The 23,663-nt window shown below is 46.0% G+C and overlaps 3 protein-coding genes across 3 annotated transcripts in view; 1 reads left to right on the forward strand and 2 right to left on the reverse strand.

The window, feature by feature from the left end:
• LOC139422932 (neurofibromin-like) overlaps positions 1-23,663 on the forward strand; it is a 66,013-nt gene that overhangs the window by 28,280 nt on the left and 14,070 nt on the right. Inside the window, exons 21-41 of the mRNA XM_071174414.1 lie at positions 12-151; positions 267-389; positions 634-717; positions 2,907-3,023; positions 3,148-3,329; positions 3,586-3,797; positions 4,046-4,207; positions 5,932-6,035; positions 6,248-6,383; positions 6,682-6,744; positions 8,486-8,644; positions 8,763-8,860; positions 8,986-9,132; positions 9,322-9,468; positions 10,344-10,454; positions 19,686-20,118; positions 20,361-20,701; positions 20,842-21,044; positions 21,118-21,311; positions 22,056-22,196; positions 23,367-23,646. Of these exons, the coding sequence (XP_071030515.1) occupies positions 12-151; positions 267-389; positions 634-717; positions 2,907-3,023; positions 3,148-3,329; positions 3,586-3,797; positions 4,046-4,207; positions 5,932-6,035; positions 6,248-6,383; positions 6,682-6,744; positions 8,486-8,644; positions 8,763-8,860; positions 8,986-9,132; positions 9,322-9,468; positions 10,344-10,454; positions 19,686-20,118; positions 20,361-20,701; positions 20,842-21,044; positions 21,118-21,311; positions 22,056-22,196; positions 23,367-23,646 (3,577 nt within the window). The remainder of the gene's footprint in view (positions 1-11; positions 152-266; positions 390-633; positions 718-2,906; positions 3,024-3,147; positions 3,330-3,585; positions 3,798-4,045; positions 4,208-5,931; positions 6,036-6,247; positions 6,384-6,681; positions 6,745-8,485; positions 8,645-8,762; positions 8,861-8,985; positions 9,133-9,321; positions 9,469-10,343; positions 10,455-19,685; positions 20,119-20,360; positions 20,702-20,841; positions 21,045-21,117; positions 21,312-22,055; positions 22,197-23,366; positions 23,647-23,663) is intronic.
• Positions 12,514-15,025, reverse strand: LOC139422929 (oligodendrocyte-myelin glycoprotein-like). Its single transcript, XM_071174412.1, has 2 exons — positions 15,015-15,025; positions 12,514-14,105 (listed from the first exon to the last, which is right to left on the reverse strand). The coding sequence occupies exons 1-2, from the start codon at positions 15,023-15,025 to the stop codon at positions 12,770-12,772; spliced, it is 1,347 nt and encodes a 448-aa protein (XP_071030513.1). The 3' UTR covers positions 12,514-12,769.
• On the reverse strand, positions 15,639-18,737 carry LOC139422930 (protein EVI2A-like). Its single transcript, XM_071174413.1, has 2 exons — positions 18,563-18,737; positions 15,639-17,656 (listed from the first exon to the last, which is right to left on the reverse strand). The coding sequence occupies exon 2, from the start codon at positions 17,650-17,652 to the stop codon at positions 16,792-16,794; it is 861 nt and encodes a 286-aa protein (XP_071030514.1). The 5' UTR covers positions 17,653-17,656; positions 18,563-18,737; the 3' UTR covers positions 15,639-16,791.

Raw genomic sequence — 23,663 nt, forward strand, 5'->3', positions numbered from 1 at the left:
TATCTGTGTAGGTTCCCATCAATGACACTAACACCCAGTTTGTGGAGCAGACCATCGCCATCATGAAGAACCTACTGGACAATCACACTGAGGGCAGCTCAGAGCACCTGGGACAGGCCAGCATAGAGACCATGATGCTCAACCTGGTCAGGTAAAAGCCTTCGCTCCTCTCCTCCATGGCATGCTTACCCTGGACTATGAGACCGTTGGTGCTGTGAGCACACTGCCCACTCTCATTCTCCCCATGCCCTGTGTTGTGTTGGCAGGTACGTGCGTATCCTGGGCAACATGGTCCATGCCATCCAGATGAAGACCAAGCTGTGTCAGCTGGTGGAGGTGATGATGGAGAGACGAGACGACCTGTCCTTCTGCCAGGAAATGAAGTTCAGGTAAGCGATCGAGACGACCTGGCCTTCTGCCAAGAGACAAAGTTCAGGTGAGAGATCGAGATGACCTGGCCTTCTGCCAAGAGGTAAAGTTCAGGTGAGAATGTCCTTCTGGAGTCTAGACTGTCAGTCAAACATGTTCTGTACTGTCCAGGTTTACTGCAACATATCAACTGATACGTCGTAATACAAAGACCATGACATTGCATTTACATACAGTCAATTAATGTCCATTTGTCCCTGGCAGGAATAAGATGGTGGAGTACTTAACAGACTGGGTTATGGGCACCTCAAACCAGGCGGCTGATGATGATGTCAAGTGTCTTACCAGGTACTGTACTACTAACCCCTCCCCCCTCTTGACTGCATGCCTGGACAAGCTCACTGAGGGGAGTGAGCCTCTAAGTCATACACTCCCCCAGGTTAGGTGCAACATCAGAGATTACATACAATGGTTCCAGACACTACACCACATATATTTTCTCATACCTTATCTCCCCCAAGGAGGGAGTGACTGGCTCACAGACATTGTGGAGACAAGTACGTGGTTCCCCATTAATCCCGCCATCCCTTCAGATGGTTTAGAATAGGTAAAGACACATTCACATATGAAGACAATGTTCTCTCCTGTCCTCTTCTCTTTCTGATATGCTGCATAGCACCAGAGACATGTGAAAGACAAGCCTGACTTCTCCCCTCTCTGGGCTCCAGGTGACTAAGCCCAAGCTGAGGGAGGAAGTGCAACTGCCAACACCAGAGTCCGAAGGGATACATTCTTATAATAAGCATATGCATATAACACATCTTAATTATCTATGTTACCTAACTAATTCCTCACAGTGACCATACGTACATATCCCAACAAGAAGCCATGAATTACAGATGCCCTGCGACAAACCATCAAACAGACAAAGCGTCAATGCAGGACTAAGATCGAATCCTACTACACAGGAGCTGACGCTCGTCAGGATGTGGCAGGGCTTGCAAACTATCACGGATTTACAAAGGGAAACCCAGCAGAGAGCTGTCCAGTGAAGCAAGCCTAGCAGACGAGCTAAATGCCTTTTTAGACTCGCTTCGAGGCAAGCAACACTGAACCATGCATGAGAGCATCGGCTGTTCTGAACGACTGTGTGATCACACTCTCTGTAACTGATGTGAGTAAGACCTTTAAACACATTAACATTCAGACAGATTACCAGGATGCGTAGTCAGAGCATAGGCTGACCATCTGGCAAGTGTCTTCACTGACTTTTTCAACGTCTCCCTGACCCAGTCTGTAATCCCTACATGTCTCAAGCAGAACACCATAGTCACTGTGTCCAAGAACGCCAACGTAACCTGTCTAAATGACTACCGCCCCGTAGCACTCACATCTGTAGCCATGAAATTCTTTGAAAGGCTCACATCAACACCATCATCCCAGAAACCCTGGACCCACTCCAATTTGCGTACCTCCCAAACAGATCCACATATGACACAATCTCTATTGCACTCTACACTGCCCTTTCCCACCTGGACAAAAGGAACACCTACTTGAGAATGCGGTTAATTGACTACAACTCAGTTCAAGTTCAACACCATAGTGCCCCTCAAGCTCATCACTAAGCTAAGGACCCTGGGACTGAACACCTCCCTCTGCAACAGGATCCTGTACTACCTGATGGGCCGCCCCAGGTGGTCAGGTTAGGCAACAATACATTCGCTACACTGAACCTCAACACTGGGTCCCATCAGGGGTGCGTGCTTAGCCCCCTCCTGTACTCCCTGTTCACCCATGACTGCGTGGCCGCCCACGACTCCAATACCATCATCAAGTTTGCCGATGACACGATGATGTTGGACTTGATCGACGATGAGACCACCTATAGGGAGGAGGTCAGAGACCTGGCAGTGTGGTGCCAGAATAACAACCTCCCCCTCAATGTCGGCAAGACAAAGGAGCATCCGACCGCAAGATGCTATGGAGGGTAGTGCATACGGCCCAGTACATAACTGTGGTTGAACTCCAAGCCAAAAGTTAACCGACTAGCTGCCTGTACTAAATTAACCAAATGGCTACCCGGACTATCAGCATTGACCCTTTGACTCTATGCACACACACTGGACACACTACCCACACACTTTCACACTCAATCAGAGATATATATATATATATATATATATATATATATAGATATATACACACACACACGCTGCTGCTACTGTCTATTATCTATCCTGTTGCCTAGTCACTTTACCCCTACCTATACAGTATGTACATATCTACCTCAATTTCCTAGTACCCCTGCACATAGACTCGGTATTGCTACCCCATGTATATAGCCAAGCTATCATTGCTCATTGTGTATTTATTCCTCATGTTACTTTCTTTGTAATTTTTTTATTGTATTCTGCGTCGTTGTGAAGTAAGCATGTCACTGTTACTTCGTAAACAACAGGTTTAGACTTTGAAATGTAAAATGTGATTTGATCTGACCTCTAACCCCTGAACTATGCTTTGTGCTGTGTGATATACAGGGACCTGGACCAGGCCAGTATGGAGGCGGTGGTGTCTCTGCTAGCTGGCCTGCCCCTGCAGCCTGAGGAGGGAGACGGAGTGGAACTGATGGAGGCCAAGTCCCAGCTCTTCCTCAAGTACGTCAGCTATCCTCTCTTTACTCACTCTTACTATTGAAGTTCATTACTTATGCAATGTGTCTTACGTCATAAAATGTTCTAAAAGATAATGAGTAGAATATCTTTCTCCTTCTCCTCCCAGGTACTTCACCCTGTTCATGAACCTGCTGAATGACTGCAGTGAGGTGGAGGATGATGGGCAGCAGGTGGCAGGGAGGAAGAGGGGTATGTCTCGACGTCTGGCCTCCCTCAGACACTGCACCGTACTGGCCATGTCCAACCTTCTCAACGCCAACGTGGACAGTGGCCTCATGCATTCAATTGGTCAGTCTGGAAACCTAACATATCAACTTATCAGGAATGAGGCTTAGGCTCACTCTTTGGTTGGCTGCTTCATGTATAAAGTGCTTAACAGGTGAAATGAGATGTAATAGTGAATGTGGCTTTAATTGGATCTCTGTTGATTACATCTAATTCATCATTAGTCGTTAAAACAATACTTGCCCATGGTCAATGTTATTTCCTCTTGTCACACTTAGATAAGATTACAATACACGTCTCTCTCTTTCTGTGTGTGTAGGTCTGGGCTACCATAAGGACCTGCAGACGCGGGCCACCTTCATGGAGGTGCTGACTAAGATCCTGCAGCAGGGGACAGAGTTTGACACACTGGCAGAGACTGTGCTTGCTGACCGGTTTGAGAGGCTGGTGGAGCTGGTCACCATGATGGGAGACCAGGGAGAGCTGCCTATTGCCATGGCTCTGGCCAACGTAGTGCCCTGCTCCCAATGGGTATGTAGGCTTTTCACCGCCCACTGTCCTTTCTCTGGGACCTGAGATCTTTACATTTATATTACACCTGGGGGTGAAAATGGAATAACATTTAAAGCAAATAGTTTTCACACTGTTTTAGCTTATATTACACCACTGTACCACACTGAGATTGTTGAAGTATGAATATGAATGAATGCGCCAGTGTTGCGTTGATTGTAGGTGTCAGAGTGTGAGCTGTGTCAGTAACAATAATTTTCTCCTGTCAGGATGAGCTGGCGCGGGTGCTGGTGACTCTGTTTGACTCACGCCACCTCCTCTACCAGCTGCTGTGGAACATGTTCTCCAAGGAGGTGGAGCTGGCTGACTCCATGCAGACACTTTTCAGAGGAAACAGTCTGGCCAGTAAAATCATGACCTTCTGCTTTAAGGTACATAACATGACATGAAATTGTGGACAAACCTTTCTACGATGCAAAATACCCCTATCTCTGACAAAGGATATGACACACTACAGTTGAATTCAGAAGTTTACGTACATTTAGATTAGAGTCATTAAAACTTGTTTTCTCCACAAATGTCTTGTTCATAAACAATAGTTTTGGCAAGTTGGTTAGGACATTTACTTTGTGAATGACACAAGTAATTTTTCCAAAAATTGTTTGCAGACAGATTATTTCACTTATAATTCACTGCATCACAATTCCAGTGGGTCCGAAGTTTACATGCACTAAGTTGACTGTGCCTTTAAACAGCTTGGAAAATTCCAGAAAATTATGTCATGTCTCTAGAAGCTTCTGATAGGCTAATTGACATAATTTGAGTGAATTGGCGGTGTACCTGTGGATGTATTTCAAGGCCTACCTTCAAGCTCAGTGCCTCTTTGCTTGACATCATGGGAATATCTAAAGAAATCAGCCAAGACCTCAGAAAATAAATTGTAGACCTCCACAAGTCTGGTTCATCCTTGGGAGCAATTTCCAAATGCCTGAAGGTACCACTTTCATCTGTACAAACAATAGTACGCAAGTATAAACGCCATGAGACCACACGGCCGTCATACCGCTCCGGAAGGAGATGCGTTCTGTCTGCTAGAGATGAACGTACTTTGATGCGAAAAGTGCAACTTAATCCTAGAACAACAGCAAAGGACCTTGTGAAGATGCTGGAGGAAACAGGTACAAAAGCTCCAAAACCGCCATAAGAAAGCCAGACTACGGTTTGCAACTGCACATGGGGACAAAGATTGTAGTTTTTGAAGAAATATCCTCTGGTCTGATGAAACAAAAATAGAACTCTTTGGCCATAATGACCATCTTTATGTTTGGAGGAAAAAGGGGGAGGCTTGCAAGCCGAAGAACACCATCCCAACCGTGAAGCACGGGGGTGGCAGCATCATGTTGTGGGAGTGCTTTGCTGCAGGAGGGACTGGTGCACTTCACAAAATAGATGACATTATGAGGAAGTAAAATGTGGATATACTGAAGCAACATCTCAAGACATCAGTCAGGAAGTTAAAGCTTGGTCACAAATGGGTCTTCCAAATGACCAAGCATACTTCCAAAGTTGTGGCAAAATGACTTATTAAGGACAACAAAGTCACGGTATTGGAGTGGCCATCACAAAGCCCTGACCTCAATCCCATAGAACATTTCTGGGCAGAATTGAAAAAGTGTGTGCGAGCAAGGGAGGCCTACAAACCTGACTCAGTTACTCCAGCTCTGTCAGGAGGAATGGGCCAAAATTCACCCAACTTATTGTGGGAAGCTTGTGGAAGGCTACCCAAAATGGTTGTCCCAAGATAACCAATTTAAAGGCAATGCTACCAAATTCTAATTGAGTGTATTTAAACTTCTGACCCACTGGGAATGTGAGGAAAGAAATAAAAGCTGAAAGAAATCATTCTCTCTACTACTATTCTGACATTTCACCTTCTTAAAATAAAGTGGTGATCCTAACTGACCTAAGACGGGGCATTTTTACAAGTGTTAAATGTCAGGAAATGTGGAAAGCTGAGTTTACATACACCTTAGCCAAATTCATTTAAACTTCCCGACTTCAACTGTGTGTGGTCTTTGGCTTTCAAATAAGCATGGTGCCTGCTTTCTATAATGTTAGTTTTGAGTTTGTGTTTCCACCCCTCTGCTGTTTTCAGGTGTATGGGGCCACATACCTGCAGAAGCTTCTAGAGCCTCTTCTCAGAGGGGTCATCACCGCCCCAGAGTGGCAGCTCATCAGCTTCGAGGTGGACCCCACCAGGTACCCTGACCTCTCAGACACAACACATTCACTCATTCACCCACTTTGTTTTCCAGCTGTACTATTTAAACCAAGGCAGCCCCCTCCCTACCATCTTAGGTGTATTTTTGCAACATGGAAGAAGAATTGTACGGTACATGACCTGTTGCATTGTCCGATGCTCTCTTGCTGTCTCTGGTTTTGACTGGCTGGTTCCATGTCTCCGGCTGCAGGCTGGAGCAGAGTGAGATCCTGGAGGAGAACCAGAGGAACCTGCTGCAGATCACCAACCGCTTCTTCCTGGCCATCATCAACTCCTCCACAGAGTTCCCCCCTCAGCTGCGCAGTGTCTGTCACTGCCTGTTCCAGGTACATATTAGACTGCACACCTCAACTGCCAACTCCAACCCACTCCACAGTCTGTAAACCCCCATCTTAACATACAGGGTTCCATTTATTTGAAGATTTTAACTTTTTCTGCATTTGCCACCATTATGTTTTCACATAATGTCAGGGTGGTTTTTATGAACTAGGTAAATGTACATCAAAAGGTAAGGTTTGCACTTTTGTGCGGTGTCTGTATATGAATGTAGAAGTATTTGTGCAGTGCGTGTTTGTGGTGTGTGTGTTTGCCGTGACCTTTTTTGTGCCCATCTCTGTTCTGTAGGCAACTTGCCACTCTCTACTGAATAAAGCCACAGTTAAAGAGAAAAAGGAAAGCAAAAAAGCAGTAAGTTCAGAGAATGTTCTCCCTGGCCACTGTTGAAAGAAAGGGAAGGTCATTCACCTTCTTGCTGTTCTATCACCTTAAACTACTTTATACTCCTGCCCTCCTTACAATCCTCACCTGAAATCCCACTACTAATACTTTTACTTTCAAATAAGTTCAAATGGATTTTAATGTACGCTCACCACAAACAAACTCTTGGCACTGGTGAAACTGCACTGCTGTTACTGGTTGGTGTTGAAAGGAGTTTGGGGGTCGATGACAACGGGCTCATGTTGCAGATGGTCAAGGAGCACTGGTCAGTTGTGCTGTGCGACTCAGGATCCTGGGATCCACAACGCTTTTTTGAAACCTCTCATGGAATTTGGAACTAAGGGTGTTGGGCAAACACGAGCCACCAGAATAGCATCCAATGCACCTTCGCATAGGTTCTACAACTGTCTGGAACTCTACTGGAGGGAAGCGACACCATTCTTCCATGGTCATTTCCATCATTTGGTGTTTTGTTGTTGTCGGTGGAAAACAATGTCTCAGGCACCGCTGCAGAATCTCCCAGAAGTGTTCAATTAGGTTGAGATCTGGTGACTTGACACATACACATTTGTTTTACTCTCCTTGTGGGAACCAAAAAATGTATTCCTATTCAAAATCCTGTTTTACCGAACCCAGGATTTCCCAAACTCTGTCCTGGTAACCCCAAGGGGTACACTTTCTGTTGTTTGCCCTAGCACTACACAGCTGATTCAAATAACCCACTAATCATCAAGCTTTTATAATTTTGAATCAGCTCTATTGTGCTAGGGCAAAGAACTAAACGTGGTGTTGAAAGGAGTTTGGGGGTCGATGATAACGGGCTCATGTTGCAGATGGTCAAGGAGCTCTTTGGCACATAGTTGTGCTGTGCGACTCAGGATCCTGGGATCCACTCCACTTTTTTGAAAGCTCTCATGGAATGTGTAACTCTTGTGAAGTCCTAAGGCTTTCTCTGAAATTCATTACTAGCTAAGTTTCGCAGTGCAGAAATACCGCCACACCTTCAGTTCTCTATACTGCATTTACCGTATCTGAAATCTGCAGCCTATTGTTGTGCATCCATCCATTATGTCATATTGGCATGATGGTCAAAATTGCTAGCGGTAAATATCCTGTGTTGGTGGCGCTGGGTAAGCTGTGGAGGCCTGGTAATTGGCTGACCTTTCAAAGCACTCTAATACTGCAGGTCATTTAATGACAGCATGTTTTATTCCAGCAGCAATGAAATAAGACTTCATGAGGTTGCATTATCTTACAGCCTAGTAATTCTACTGCTGCAATATCCCTTTTAAAACACACGTGTGTTACAAGTGATACCATTTTCGTATGCGGACATGCAGAGCGTTTGATCAATTTAGGACATTGATTTAATTGAACATCGCCCAGTGTTTTTTCAGAAGCGTACAGTATCACGTCTACCCTAGTAGTTAGGACTGGTCTAAGATTCTCCTCTCCCCCTTTTCAAGATTCCAGGTACCTTGCTTTCCTTTTAATCTCTTAACTCAGTTTTGAAGCGGGCCTAGCGTTGTGAATGTGGTTTGGAGGTGATGATGTGGCCATCTTGTCCTCTAGACTGTGGAATACTTTGTCTCCCTCCCCACTCTCCTCACTGCACTCTTTCTACCCTTCTATCTTCTCCAACCCATGTCCTTGCCTCCTCTCCCTCTCTCTAACAATGTTGTTACCATCCCTCCAACACCCTCACACACAGGTGGTCAGCCAGCGTTTCCCCCAGAACAGCATAGGGGCGGTGGGCAGTGCCATGTTCCTCCGTTTCATCAACCCTGCCATAGTGTCTCCCTATGAGGCAGGCATCCTGGATAAGAAACCTCCTCCCAGGATTGAGAGGGGCCTTAAGCTCATGTCCAAGGTAAGAGGACAGGACACCCAGGCCACATATATACAAAGCTGATATGTCTTAATAATATGCTATATTCTATTTGAGGACCTGGCCTTGTTGTTAATATGGTTTTAATGTTCTTTTACAGATCCAGCAGAGCATTGCCAACCATGTTGTATTCACCAAAGAGGAGCACATGAGGCCTTTTAATGACTTTGTCAAAAGCAACTTTGATGCAGCTAGAAGGTATGATAACAGAATGATATCTTCCCTCTCTGAGAATACATTGATATGTATTGGATGTTTTCACCAGATACTAACTACCCTAGCAGGTGTAGATAAATCTTGTTCCTTTGACCTATGTGTTGTAGGTTTTTCCTGGACATTGCATCAGACTGCCCTGCCAGTGACTCAGTCAACCATAGCCTGTCCTTCATCAGTGATGGCAACGTTCTGGCACTGCACCGGCTGCTGTGGAACAACCAGGAAAAGATAGGACAGTACCTCTCTAGCAACAGGTGAGTGGGCAGAATGGAACATGTATGGCTTAGATGTTATAAGAGATAAGTAACCCAGATCTCTAGAATAAACAACGGCCCATCTCACAGGAGGTTGTGTTTGATACTAATGTAGACCTCTGTACTTTCTGCATGTGGCAGATGTGTGTCAAAGAGTAGATTATTCCTAACGTTGTCGTTCTTCATCAGGGATCATAAAGCAGTGGGAAGACGGCCTTTTGACAAGATGGCCACCCTCCTGGCCTACCTGGGGCCCCCAGAGCACAAACCTGTGGCTGACACCCACTGGTCCAGCCTCAACCTCACCAGCTCCAAGTTCGAGGAGTTTATGACAAGGTACATACATGAAGTTACTATTAATTACATACAGGTAACTGCCCAAATAAAGGAAACGCCAACATAGTGGCTTAATAGAGAATTGGGCCAGAACAGCTTCAATGCACATAGATTCTACATGTGTCTGGAACTCTATTGGTGAGATGTGGCACCGTTCTTCCTTGAGAAATTCCTTAATTTGTTGTTTTGTTGATGGAGGTGTAAAATGTGTCTCAGGCGCCGCTCTAGAATTTCCCATAATTGGGAGAAGATTGGGTTGAGATCTGGTGACTTGAGACACACACATTTGTTTTACTATCCTTGTGGGGACCAAAACACACACACACACACACACACTTTAGTCTCCCTATGCTCCTTTGAGACCCCTCTTTCCAAGTCACTGAGATCTCTTCCAGTCACAGTAGCCAAAATAATGGGCATCTGGGTGTTTTTATACATGGGTAGGCTTTTTATACCCTAAGCATTGGATGTTAATTGCTTAATTTACTCAGGATCCACACCTGTGTGGAAGCACCTGCTTTCAATATACACTGAGTGTACAAACATTAATAACACCATCCTAATATTGCGTTGCTCCCCCCTCCTTTTGCCCTCGGAACTAACAAGGAATTAACAAGTGACATCAATAAGGGATCATAGGTTTAACCTGGATTCACCTGGTCAGTCTGTCATGGAAAGAACAGGTGTTCATAATGTTTTGTACACTCAGTGTACTTTGTATCCCTTTACTCAAGCATTTCCTTTATTTTGGCAGTTACCTGTAGATCTCACAAAGCAGTCTCATAAAACAGGATATGAAAGCATCTGAGGCAGAGGTTGTTTTAGTGGTACTCTGAAAGTATTTCCCTGTCTTGATCCTGCTCCTGCTCCCTCAGACACCAGGTACATGAGAAAGATGAGTTCAAAGCCCTGAAGACCCTCAACATCTTCTACCAGGCTGGCACCTCCAAGAACGGCAACCCTGTCTTCTACTACATCACACGCAGGTGAGGCCTGCAGACTGTCACATTTCAACAGAAAGTCACAGAACGCTGTATTCACTTTATCATGATGCATTTATTCAGAAACATAGTTGTTTTAACATGTGTGCTATATTTTATTTTAGTAGATAACAAAAGATTTTTTAGAAAGTGTCCAAGGAGTACAGGTCATCGTGGTCTTCCTTAGGGTGAGAATATATGTAGTTAAAGAATAGTTGGACATCCCAGATTGAGGGAGTGCATGATGAATATAGCTGCCTTGCTGCCATCAGAGAGTAGCTATCTGCTGCAGGAGAGTGGGGGACAGAGCCAGGAGCATGAGGCCAATCCCCCACAGAGAGGAGAGTGGGGGAGAGGAGTTGGTGCTGCTGTCCGTGGAATTGGTGCTGTTGGCTCCGATCACAGTCCCATGTTGAGCCAGGAAGACAATGGCCATCACAACCATTTGCAGCACACCACTACGAACATGCATTCTCTTTCTGTGGTCAAACTGCCAATGTAGACATAAGACAACCAACATGCCACAGTCACCAGCATGCCAGGTAGAACAGCATTTTTTTACACTCTTTCATTTGTAAATCTAGTACATTTCTCATGAGCTGTTTTCCATATTAAAGCTGTATTCTAGTATTCTAAATAAGTTAACCTTAGTAAACTGATTTGATCGATGAATAGCAGCAAATTGATCTCAATAAACATCTGACCAATTATAACAACAACGGGACCACCAACACCATTCAAAGATCTGCCACTTACCGGATATTATGACGTAAACCTTCTCAGCTTCAGTGGTGATGATTTGTGAAGAGCCAACCGTTTGGGGGGAGGTATTTTATGGCACCTGGCTAATGACATCATTATAGTTGACTGTAGGCATTGGCAACTCACCACAACGGGGGTGGCCGGTGTTTCTGTTTAGCTGTACCCATGGAAAATCACAAAACCGTTTGTTTCCAAGTCTCTAGCTGAGATCTGCCCATCAACATTCTGTCACTCTCTCTCACACGCGGGTGAACACGCACGCACGCACGCAGGCATGCACCACACAAGTATTTGTGGATGTGATTGAGTGATGTAGCCTGCTGTGGTGCCAGTAGGAAACATAAAGGTATGGTGCCACCTGCTGCTGAGTGATAGTCATAGCCTCTAAATTGTTGTGAAAGAATCAATGAGTGTGTGTGTGTGTGTGTGTGTGTGTATATATATATATATATATATATATATATATATATATATATATATATATATATATATATATATATATATATATATATATATATATATATATATATATATGAATGGACAAATCCATCGATCACATGGCACTATTCATTCCTATGTGAAGACTCAATAGCGCTCTCATTGATTAACTCAAGTTGAATTGAAGGACCACCAGGGTGCTGCCAGCTGCCATTAGCAACTAAATTATCCTTCTGTGTGCGATTTTAAAATAATTGCTTCAAAGACCTACATCTGGTGTATTAGAAGCAATTACTGGAACCATGTTTGTCTTCAAAACTTGTTTTATTTACACAAAGATTGACCACGAAGATGACAAATTTTCTGTTCACTATAATGGGGGATCCTGTTTTCTGCTAACAATGCCTGAAGCGCAGAAGGCTGCTGAGGGGAGGACGGCTCATAAAAATGTCCAGAAAGGAGCAAATGGAATGGCATCAAACACCTGGAAACCATGTGTTTGATGTATTTGATACCATTCCACCTATTCCACTCCAGTCATTACCTGCAGTACCATGGTCTGCCTCTAACTCCCGAGGCTCAATGAGAGGGGGCAGTCCTTCTCCCCTGGAAAGAACAGCTAGTTTTCAGCTTTTCTCTCCCCACTCAGACCACCCCCAGACAGTCCTAGCAAAATTCTTGCTTGAGAAATTGCTCTTTGCTAAGAAGCTATTTTTGAACAATTTAATTGAAAACAATCACTCTAAGGTATTTAATTATTATCCAGAAATGATTTGATATTGAGATAAAAACAGCTGCTTTGGACCTTTTTAAGTATTCAAAGTTGATGATGAAAACAGAGTTATGCAGATAGTGAGTACTAAAGTATTTGTTCAGTATCCCAATAATGATACTGGCCATATAGTGGTAGTTGTGTTAGTGTACGTGGATGCTGCCTGTGCATGTCATACAGTATATTGTTATTGATTACAGTAATGCAGAAGACTTTAAGTGTCTTACAGTATTCAAAATGGAAGAAAACAACAAAGTTGGTTTAATGATACTCATTTGTGTGTTTGTGCAGTTGTATGTCCAAAGTCTGACAAGGACATTACTCCAACTTCAGACATTTCCTTCAATTTTCAGAGGACATACCGGGTGTGAGTCAGGAAGAACCACAGGTTCAGTAGGAGTGGGAGTGTAGACCTGGGGCTGGGGGCTGGGCTGGTGTTGCGTACCGGGGAGCCACCCTGGTTAGGCCTCTTGACACTCCTGGTGCGGAGGGTGGCTGTTCTCCTTGTGATGGTAGAGGGGTTGTCAGTGGTATAGAAGCTGTCAGTAGTAAATGCAGTGTCTGTTAGGAAGGGGTCGTCTGTGCTTGTCAAGCTGTTGTCTGTGTGGGTCCTGTCAGTGGGCAGGGTGGAAATGGCTAGAGGGGTGGAGGTGAACGGGTGTTGGTCTGTGAAGAGGCCGTGGTCCTCTGATCCACTGGGGCGTCCTGGGGCTTTCCTGCTGTGGAGCTGGGTGTTGAGCAGGGCAGACTCAGACAGGTACCAAGGCCACCTGGTGAGGGCCTCTGGAGGAGGAGGGTGGCTCCACTCCTCCTGAGTACCAGCAGCCAGGGGAGGCTGAGTGTAGGAGGCAAAGTGCCACCCCCCAGTCCTGGCCAGGGGATGCTCTCCACAGACAGAGTGAGTGTGGCAGGGGCAGCCCAGCACGCGGGTGGAGGTGTGCTTGAGCCAGGCCAGCAGGTGGGTGATGTTGGTCTGGTGCTCACAGGCCCAGGGGTTGTCCCCCAGGGAGAGGAGCCGCAGGCTGCCCAGCTGGCTGAAGGCCCTGGGGCCCACAGAGGAGAAGCGGTTGGAGTGCAGGTAGAAGGTGGTCAGCCTGAAAAGCCGTGCCAGAGTGCCAGGCAGCATCTGCACCAGGGAGTTGTGGGAAAGGTCCACGGTCTCCAGGCTGGCAGGCATGTTGGTAGGCACGGTCCAGAAGCGGTTGTGGCTGAGGTTGAGCAGGCGCAGGCTGGTCAGGGTGTTGTTGATGAACACGGCCCGTTCCAGCTTGTTATTGGACAGGTCGAGGACCCGCAGGTTCCACTGGTAGGCTGTGTCGTTCTTGTCCAGCAGGTTGATGCCGTTGGCTGCAATGTGGAGCTCCCACAGGGCTCTGGGCAGAGCGGTGGGCAGGTGGACCAGCCTGTTGTGGGACAGGTCCAGGGTGCGGAGGTGGACAAAGGTACTCAGCTGACCGTCCAGGTCGTGGATGCGGTTGTGAGACAGGTTGAGGGAGTGCAGGTTGTGCTGCAGGCCCAGGGGCAGAGTCCTCAGGCCCCTCCAGGAACAGTCCACCTCCCTGTGGCTGTGGTTACAGGTGCACATTGGGGGGCAGACAGCCAGGGCCTGGAGACCCAGCAGCATCAACAGCCATAGCACGGCCACACAGTGGGGAGGGACGCTGGGGGGCATCAGTAGCACACGCCTTGAAACACAGGGGAAACGCCTGGATAAATGAGTTACAAACATGATAGCAAGCCCACTATTAGCTAGGCTACATATCAAAGCAGTAACATGTATTAGTAAAAGCTTATAGTCCACGTAGGTAGTAGACAAAGAGCACAGTGAATGATATGCAGATTGAGACTATCCTCTCTGCACCAGTAGTGGAGGAGAGGCTGTGTTACTGCAGTGAGCTGTGCTGAACACACTGGAGACAACGGTTAAGATCTCATTCTCTCCCGTTCTGCTCCACCCTCACCCTCTTTCTCCCCCCATGGAGGCTCCCTAACATCTCGTCACAGTGCTGCAGATGTGCCTTCTCCAGCATGATTATGCATACAATAGAGTATGTGAGTAGGGTTTAAACGTTTGGCATTAACCCCTACAGTCAGTCCTATTTATTGAGGAAGGGAGCCTCCCTAGCAACAGACTAGTGGGCAGTGTGATGCTTTGACTACAATGGCTTGTAGTCTGTTTTGAAGAGGATGTTCTGATTGGCTTGGGCTATTAGTCTGTAGAGGATACCTTTTAAAAGATGTTTGTACATCACTAGAGGTGTGATTTTCCCTGCTGTCCCATTTCACTGATGTTAATTAGCCTGTTCGATATATATCCCAATCAGTGAGTGTCAGCTATTGAGCAGGGAGTTGTTCCTACTAGAATGTGGTGAATAGATTGGTTTTGTTAATGACTAAGGAGAGGACTGGGACACCGGCCAGTCCCGCAGCGAGCGGAGTCAGAGAAATGATGCACAGGGAGCAGTGCAAAGATTCAATTACTGTAGCACCATAGTCATGTATGTTTGTGTGTGTGTGCATTGTTGCTTTTTTGTCTTGGATTCCATGGGGGGGGGGTCGTGTGTGTGTGTGTGTGTGAGAGAATAGACACTCACCTTTTCCTCATCTTTGCATTCCAGTCACTTCTCGGCTCTCTATGGTCCTCAGCCCAAGGCTGCTTTCTATCCTCTGTCTCCTAAAACACTGGAGTGGCAGCTGCTTTGCTGAAGAGGGATTTTCTGTTGTTTTTTTGCTCATTCACTGTTTTTAACGCCCTCTTGCTTTTCCTTTCCTAGCTTCTGAGACTGTTCTGTTCACCCTGGTTTTGTCCTTGATCCCTTTTGTTTTCCTCTGAAGGATGGACCATTAAGAGGAAATGTCTCTTAGTCTGCCCTTTTAGGTCCAGTGATGCAGGTAGCATTAAACGGAATAAGCTCCTACTGCTTCAGCATCCACTGCAGGCTCTGCATTAACACTGGGAGAGTGTGTGTGTGTGTTAGGGAGGGAGGGAGTTAGAGGGGAAAGTGGGAGGGGTTTAGGAGAGGAGTAGGGATGCAGTGCAGAGCGGCCCTTAGCTACTGATGGCGGGGGGGGGGGGGGGGGGGGGCTGTTGACTCTAATGTTTCATAATCAGTATCATTCAAAGAAATGTCTTCAATCTCTCTCTCCCCCAACACCATCCTCTTTCCATGTATCTGGATTTAGCTAGGACTGTCAATGAAAATCTACTGACTCAATGCACCACGGAAGGGAATTTATTTTCTGGCACAAAGATGTTCTTCATATTTTGCTATAATAGTTATGTACCCCCTGTACGTATTGCAGTAATGGATAACATTTGATTTTGGTTTGAAATTGTTAGTAGTCAATATTATGCCCTCTTCACCGACAACCCGTTTTAGACTTGACATGCAATACATCCCCACGTTCATCATGTTGTCAGCCATAAGTCGATATATCTGAGAAAGAGGATGGGAACATAAAACGGATCGGTGGCGGTGCAGCAGTTTTGAATGTGGTATTATGCTGCTTTGTTGTAGTTCCCCTTTCTGGTCAGTGAAAACAGGTGGTACTGCCTCACAGACACACTGCTTACTAATGCCCAGCCTCTCTCTCTCCCTCTCTCTGTAATTCATCCACATGCACACTCACATGCAATTAGCTGTCTCTCAGACACACTGTAGCAGAGAAACACTCAGGAAGTGTCCTAATTCTTTATTGTTTCAAAGGCTTGGAAACGGAAGGGCAGATAAAGCTAGAGCAGAAACATTTGAACTCTTCTTTACTGTATCCAAAAGACCAAGGAAGTGATGTTGACTTGTAGGAAAACATTGTGAGAGTGTTTCTGGAAGAGGTTTGTGGCTTAAACAGTTCCTTTAAATTGTCTACTTAAGCCGATACTACAGTTTAGTGCTGGTTGGTTCTGTTTTGTCATTTTGCTGAATTTAGAATGTCTAAAAATGGAGAAGTGAGGGAAATGTAACAAGCAAGCTGTGAGACAACCACTAGATCAAACAGGAGTCATTTCCTCTTATCAGTGACACCGATGATGGCTATACATTTTAACTTATAACTATTTTTGTTACACATACAAATATGAAACAGTCACATGATATTCAACTTCTTGTGGTACATTAATTTGTATAGACATGATCATAATGGTAATTATTTCATAAGTTTTGAATGAGAATGCGAGCATAAAATACAAAACCACACAATCACTCTAAGCAAACATTCAGTGCAAAAGCAAATCTCTTTACAGCATGCCAATAGAAGCTGTTGTATAAAACTGTGCTGTTCCCATGATCAGTATGCAGCTGAGGACAGTTTGACCAGTGGTTTGAGCTTGTTTCTGGTCCAAGGTCAGAGGAGGAGGTCACCATGTGAGAGCCCTCACCCCACCACCACAACAACATCGCTAGAGGCTTGTGATTGGGGAGAGACTGCTGTGGCTGTGGGGTCAGAGGGCTCTGCAGGCTGTTTGGTGGTGGTAGTGACCGGGCTCCCCTGGCTAGGGTTTGCAGCTGCTGCCACCCCATTTTCCGTGGCTTCCTTCTTCTCTTCCTTCTTGGGTGTATCTTTCACCATCTTATTTTTCCCTTGCCCCTTGTCTGTCTTGCCGTTCTCCCCCTCCTGGGTCTGTCTGAGCTCTGCCATCATCAGGCTGGTCTCACCGGGCTCAGAGTCAGGCCTCTCCTTGGTCCTCTGGCCAGTGCCCCAGTACCCAGTACCACTCACCAGGTCTATGTTGCTGCGGATGGGGCGGCTGCTGATGTGGGGCTGGCGCTTCAGGCAGCACACATGGCATGACAGCACAACTGTGGAGACTAGCAGGATGGCACACAGGACCACCAGGGCACCTGTCACAATCAGCAGGATGGTGGCCTCCTTCTTATCCAACAGAAAGTCAGAGCTGCGGCAGGGGCTGAACGTGGGGCTGGTTTGGGCCTTAAGTGGAGGGTAGGCACTAGGTTTGGTGTTCGCTCTGGATGGTGTGTTGTTGGTGTTCACTGGGCTATTGGTTCCAGATGTTTCTCTGGTGTTGAGGGTAGCTGGTGTTGTTGATTCTGACTGAAAATGTGTTGAACTGTTAAATTGTGTTAAATGTGTAGTTCCAGGAGGTCCCATGGTTGCGTTAGGGTTAGCCCCAGCTCCCTTTTCAGTTTCATTTTTTATTTTACCGTCATTAGCAAGTACAGATGTTCCCATGAGTACCACACAGTACAGCAAGAGGCAGACCTGGGAGCCATTCATATTTCTCTGGGAAAAGGGGGAAAAAGAGATCATAGTGAGGTTTACTGGTGACCATCAGTAAGTATTATAGCATCTCAAGTTCTGCTTTTTCTTACACATTGAGTTCCTTTGTGGTTTCATGTGAGTGTCAGTTTCAATACTGTCTGATGTCATTTGATCAGCAGTCTGAGATCTGAGTGACAATGATGATTGGTATTAATCTGAGATTTAAAGCCTGTTAAACCATTTATTCATTTGTTTTGCCCAGAATGCATTTGAGAGTTGATGATCAATATTCACTTCCAATTTGCACCAGTACATTTTTTTTAACTGCCTTTGCTGAACAATTAATCAACTGGCCACCTGGACTATTTGCATTGACCACCCCTTTGTTTTTACACTGCTGCTACTTCTGTTTATTATCTATGCATAGTCACTTTACCCTTACCTTCATGTGCAAATGACCTCGACTAACCTGTACACCGCACATTGACTCGGTACCCCCTGTATATGGCCTCATTTATTGTTTTTATTGTGTTACTTAATAAAAATAAAAAAAACATTTAGTCAATATTTTCTTAACTCTATTTTCTTAACTGCATTGTTGTTTTAAGGGTTTGTAAGTAAGCATTCCACGGTAAGGTCTACACACCTGTTGTATTCGGCGCATGTGACAAATACAATTTTATTTCATTGTGCAATTTTGATCTCCCAGAAATGTAAATCAAGCGATTCTGGTCAATATAAACTGGAATTTATAATTTATGTGTATGATGTACAAAATCTCAAGACTGAATCTCCTTGATCTCAAAATAATACACTACAAAAAACACTTCCCTCAGGGATACTTATCCTTCAGCTCAACACCGTACCATCCACCTTGTGAAGGTAGACTATTTTCAAACTTCTTGAATATGTTGATATCACTTACCTTGATGGAGTTGACCAGTCTGTATGTGGTACTTCCTAACACGAGGGAATCCAGGCAGAGATTCAAAAAGCCCAGCCGTATGTGTGACCAGTTTCAGAAATGAGAAATGCCTATGAGAAGAGAGGTGTGAAAGACGCCCTCGACGTCAGCATGCTCATTCAGTAATGACCAGTTTCCTTTTCCTCTCTCACTTCTCTCACTTCTCACTTCACTTCTCCTAGTTTCTTGATTTCCTGTGTGATGTTTAGCTTGTTCACTCAGAGGGGTAGCACTATGGCACTCTCCGCGGGTTTGGAAGAAAGCGGATGTTTCCATTTTTCAGGGATCCAATATTTTCAACCAAATTTCTGTTTCCCCTGAAAACAGATGTGGGGACTACGCTCAAGTGTCTTTTTACGCCTACTATGTTAGGTTAGCACTATGGTACAGTAGTACTATGGTTAGCACTATGGTACAGTAGTACTATGGTTAGCACTATGGTACAGTAGTACTATGGTTAGCACTATGGTACAGTAGTACTATGGTTAGCACTATGGTACAGTAGTACTATGGTTAGCACTATGGTACAGTAGTACTATGGTTAGCACTATGGTACAGTAGTACTATGGTACAGTAGTACTATGGTTAGCACTATGGTACAGTAGTACTATGGTTAGCACTATGGTACAGTAGTACTATGGTTAGCTCTATGGTACACTACAACAGTAGTACTATGGTTAGCACTATGGTACAGTAGTACTATGGTTAGCACTATGGTACAGTAGTACTATGGTTAGCACTATGGTACAGTAGTACTATGGTTAGCACTATGGTACACTACACCAGTAGTACTATGGTTAGCACTATGGTACACTACAACAGTAGTACTATGGTTAGCACAATGGTTAACACACTACAGCAGGTGGGGGGTTGAGAGGAAGTGAACACATGCTGGCTGTCTGCTTATTAGCCCACACTGTCAGTGTGTAATTTTCCAACCGAGTCAAGTGTTGCATTGTGGTTGGAAGGTTGGCATGACTCACACACATTTATTGTCCCCTGCACCCTATTCAATTTACAAGGACTTAAAAATGCTTCTGTGATGTCCCTTTCTGCCTCCCCCTCTCCCTCCTCACCCTCCCAGATTTAAGACTGGCCAGATCAACGGTGATCTCCTCATCTACCACGTGCTGCTGACCCTGAAGCCCTACTACGCCAAGCCCTATGAGATCGTTGTGGACCTGACCCACGCCGGACCCAGCAACCGCTTCAAGACCGACTTCCTGTCCAAGTGGTTCGTGGTGTTCCCGGGCTTCGCCTACGAGAATGTGGCGGCCATCTACATCTACAACTGCAACACGTGGGTGAGGGAGTACACCAAGTATCATGAGAGGTTGCTGACAGGCCTGAAGGGGAGCAAGAAGCTCCTGTTCATTGACTCCCCAGCACGGCTAGCGGAGCACGTGGAGCCAGACCAGCAGAAGCTGCCGGCGGCCACGCTAGCCCTGGAGGAGGACCTCAAGGTGTTCCACAACGCCCTCAAACTGGCCCACAAGGATACCAAGGTCTCCATCAAGGTTAGGACATGAGGGAGTCAGTAGATTCAGAATGCAATGTGTTTCCTACATATTCTTTGGGCTGTGGGACATCATTGAAAGTAAGTCAGACACAGACAAGAATGACAGGAATGGCTGAGACAGATTGAACCATTGTCCCCAGGAGGCATATGTGGTCTGGAGTCAGGAGCGTCAACGTTTTTAAATAATGTGTGCCAGCTAGCATAGTAACTCTCTCTCAATGTCTCCGTTTCTGTACCCAGGTGGGTTCCACAGCGGTCCAGGTGACGTCAGCAGAGCGGACCCGGGTCCTGGGCCAGTCGGTCTTCCTGAATGACATCTACTACGCCTCGGAGATCGAGGAGATCTGCCTGGTGGACGAGAACCAGTTCACCCTGACCATTGCCAACCAGGGCACACCGCTCACCTTCATGCACCAGGAGTGTGAGGCCATCGTCCACTCCATCATCCACATCAGGACGCGCTGGGAGCTGTCCCAGCCAGACTCCATCCCCCAGCACACCAAGATCAGGCCCAAAGACGTGCCAGGCACCCTGCTCAACATCGCCCTGCTCAACCTGGGCAGCTCTGACCCCAGCCTCAGGTCAGACACAGCTGAGGAAAATAGTCATACATGTTTAGATTTTGGTGGGACTATGAGAGCTGACAGTCTTCTTAGGGATATTTGAATCATACATACCTTTTTATTCTCCTTCCCTCTCTCTCTCTGTCTGCTGTGTGCAGGTCTGCAGCCTACAACCTGCTGTGTGCCTTAACCTGCACCTTCAACCTGAAGATAGAAGGCCAGTTGCTGGAGACCTCAGGGTTGTGTATCCCTGCCAACAACACGCTTTTCATAGTGTCCATCAGCAAGACGCTGGCCGCCAACGAACCCCACCTCACCCTGGAGTTCCTGGAGGAGTGCATTTCTGGCTTCAGCAAATCCAGTCAGTATCCTTGTTCCTGCCCTCCACACACACACGCACGCACACGTTGTAACATCCTCTCTGATGTGTGTAGGTATTGAGCTGAAGCACCTGTGTCTGGAGTACATGACCCCCTGGCTGCTCAACCTGGTGAGGTTCTGTAAGCACAACGACGACGCCAAGCGCCAGCGGGTCACTGCCATCCTGGACAAGCTCATCACCATGACCATCAACGAGAAGCAGATGTACCCCTCTATCCAGGCTAAGATCTGGGGTAGTCTGGGACAGGTGGGGATCTCTCTTCTCGGCTCTCAGTGTGGGTGTTGGCCCATGTATCAGCCAACCAGTATATTGGATGTTATTGAGGCCGTACAGTACTCATCCATCAGCCCAGTCTGCTGTTATTGAGGCCGTACAGTACTCCATCCATCAGCCCAGTCTGCTGTTATTGAGGCCGTACAGAACTCATCCATCACCCCAGTCTGCTGTTATTGAGGCCGTACAGTACTCGTCCATCAGCCCAGTCTACTGTTATTGAGGCCGTACAGTACTCATCCATCACCCCAGTCTGCTGTTATTGAGGCCGTACAGTACTCGTCCATCGGCCCAGTCTGCTGTTATTGAGGCCGTACAGTACTCATCCATCAGGCCAGTCTGCTGTTGGCTTTATTTTACTGCTGATTTAGGATCTGGGAAATGGCTGAAGGATTCAGTGGACTCACTGTTCAGGATGTTATAGAGGCCTTATCAGATATTATGAGAGTGTGTTATCCCCTTATGTAGGTATTACAAATAACTCTCTTTGTCAGCGTCCCTGTACTTTTCAGATCGCAACCAGTTATCAAGCTATCCACCTGAAAATCATGAAAAACGTATCTTTGCATGTTAGTGTAGAGCGGGAAGTTGTGGTCTGACTGAAAAAGATGCTGGCATTCTGAAATAGAAATTACTTGAGACAAATACGCTAGTTAGTAATGGAGGGGGATTTATTTAGTCTCTGAGCTGAGGTCCTGTTGTATCCTTGTTCTGTAGATAACGGACCTGTTGGACGTGGTGTTGGACAGCTTCATCAAGACCAGCGCTACAGGAGGCCTGGGATCCATCAAGGCTGAGGTGATGGCCGACACGGCTGTGGCTCTGGCCTCAGGGAACGTCAAGTTGGTGTCCAGCAAGGTGAGCAACACACACATACACCTCAGGAATTACTACTGTGGCTATTCCCTTCACAGGTTGAACCCTTCACAGGCTATTCCCTTCACAGGTTGAACCCTTCACAGGCTATTCCCTTCACAGGTTGAACCCTTCACAGGCTATTCCCTTCACAGGTTGAACCCTTCACAGGCTATTCCCTTCAAAGGTTGGTTCTGTGACTTGAGTCTAGACAAGAATATCTGCTACAAGAATATCTGCTGCAAGCATCAATACAGATCCGCTACAGATGAATAAATGATTTCCGGATGTCCGTTTTCCTATCAAATGCCATGAAAAGTCTGTTCTATGCATTCCTTATACTTCTTTATGGCAAGTTGTGATCTTGTAATGTCACTGAATTAATAGTAGCTAATACAGTATCCAATGTTATAGATGACATTACATATTGTAACCGATTAGTATTTGTACTCCTACAGTATGAATGAATTAAATCTCACAAACTGCACATGCAGGCAGACATATTTCCATGTGCCTACCCTGGCACGCTGACAACTCTTCCAGTTGTCATGACCACCGTACCTCTCAACAACAGTGCTGTTTGTGTCACAACTATTTCTGTCATTTGGTGGTCTGCGTTATTTATCATTTCCTTTTGACTGTTGAGCTGATTTCTCAGAAAGAAAGAGGGAGTTTAATGTATTGCCCAATGAAGTAGTCTTGCCAGGTCGCAGTTGGAAATGAGAACTTATTCTCAACTGGCCTACTTGGTTAAATAAAGGTGAAATAATAAAAAAAACTGTACAATGCTGATCATGTGATCTAGTGCCAGGAAGAGGAAGGAAGCCTCTGAACACACAGGCCAGTCTGTGTCGGGGTGACATCTCTTTTCTCTTCTATCTATTCTCATATGTCAAGGCAAAAATCTGAACACACGTTTAGATATTGTGATTGTACAATGGATCAACACCAGACTGGGATATAAAGCATTACTCAATGCATTCCCAGTTCTGCCTGTAACCTTTCAAAACAGGAGGGATAAGGGATCTTCCCAGAGATGCTAGGTGACATGAGAGTCCTGAGTCATCCTGTTCTTTCCCTTGGGTGGAAGGGAGAGATAGTAGATAGGATGTAAAATGTGCTAACGTACCCGACCTTTGATGTAACCTTAACCCCGACCCGTGTATCTGTCAGGTGATCATCCGCATGTGTAAGATCATCGATAAGACGTGTCTGTCTCCCACGCCCACCCTGGAACAGCACCTGATGTGGGATGACATCGCCATCCTGGCCCGTTACATGCTCATGCTGTCCTTCAACAACTCTCTGGACGTGGCCACTCACCTGCCCTACCTGTTCCACGTGGTCACACTACTGGTGGCCACCGGTCCCCTGTCCCTACGAGCCTCCACACACGGCCTGGTCATCAACATAATCCACTCCCTCTGTACCTGCGCCCAGCTCAACTTCAGCGGTGAGGAAGCCACACAC

Source organism: Oncorhynchus clarkii, chromosome 12 (assembly GCF_045791955.1).
Source record: "Oncorhynchus clarkii lewisi isolate Uvic-CL-2024 chromosome 12, UVic_Ocla_1.0, whole genome shotgun sequence".
Taxonomy (NCBI): Eukaryota; Metazoa; Chordata; class Actinopteri; order Salmoniformes; family Salmonidae; genus Oncorhynchus; species Oncorhynchus clarkii.

Excerpts from the sequence above, each read along its gene's own strand:
- LOC139422930 (XM_071174413.1), bottom strand. The coding sequence starts at position 17,652 with ATGAATGGCTCCCAGGTCTGCCTCTTGCTGTACTGTGTGGTACTCATG.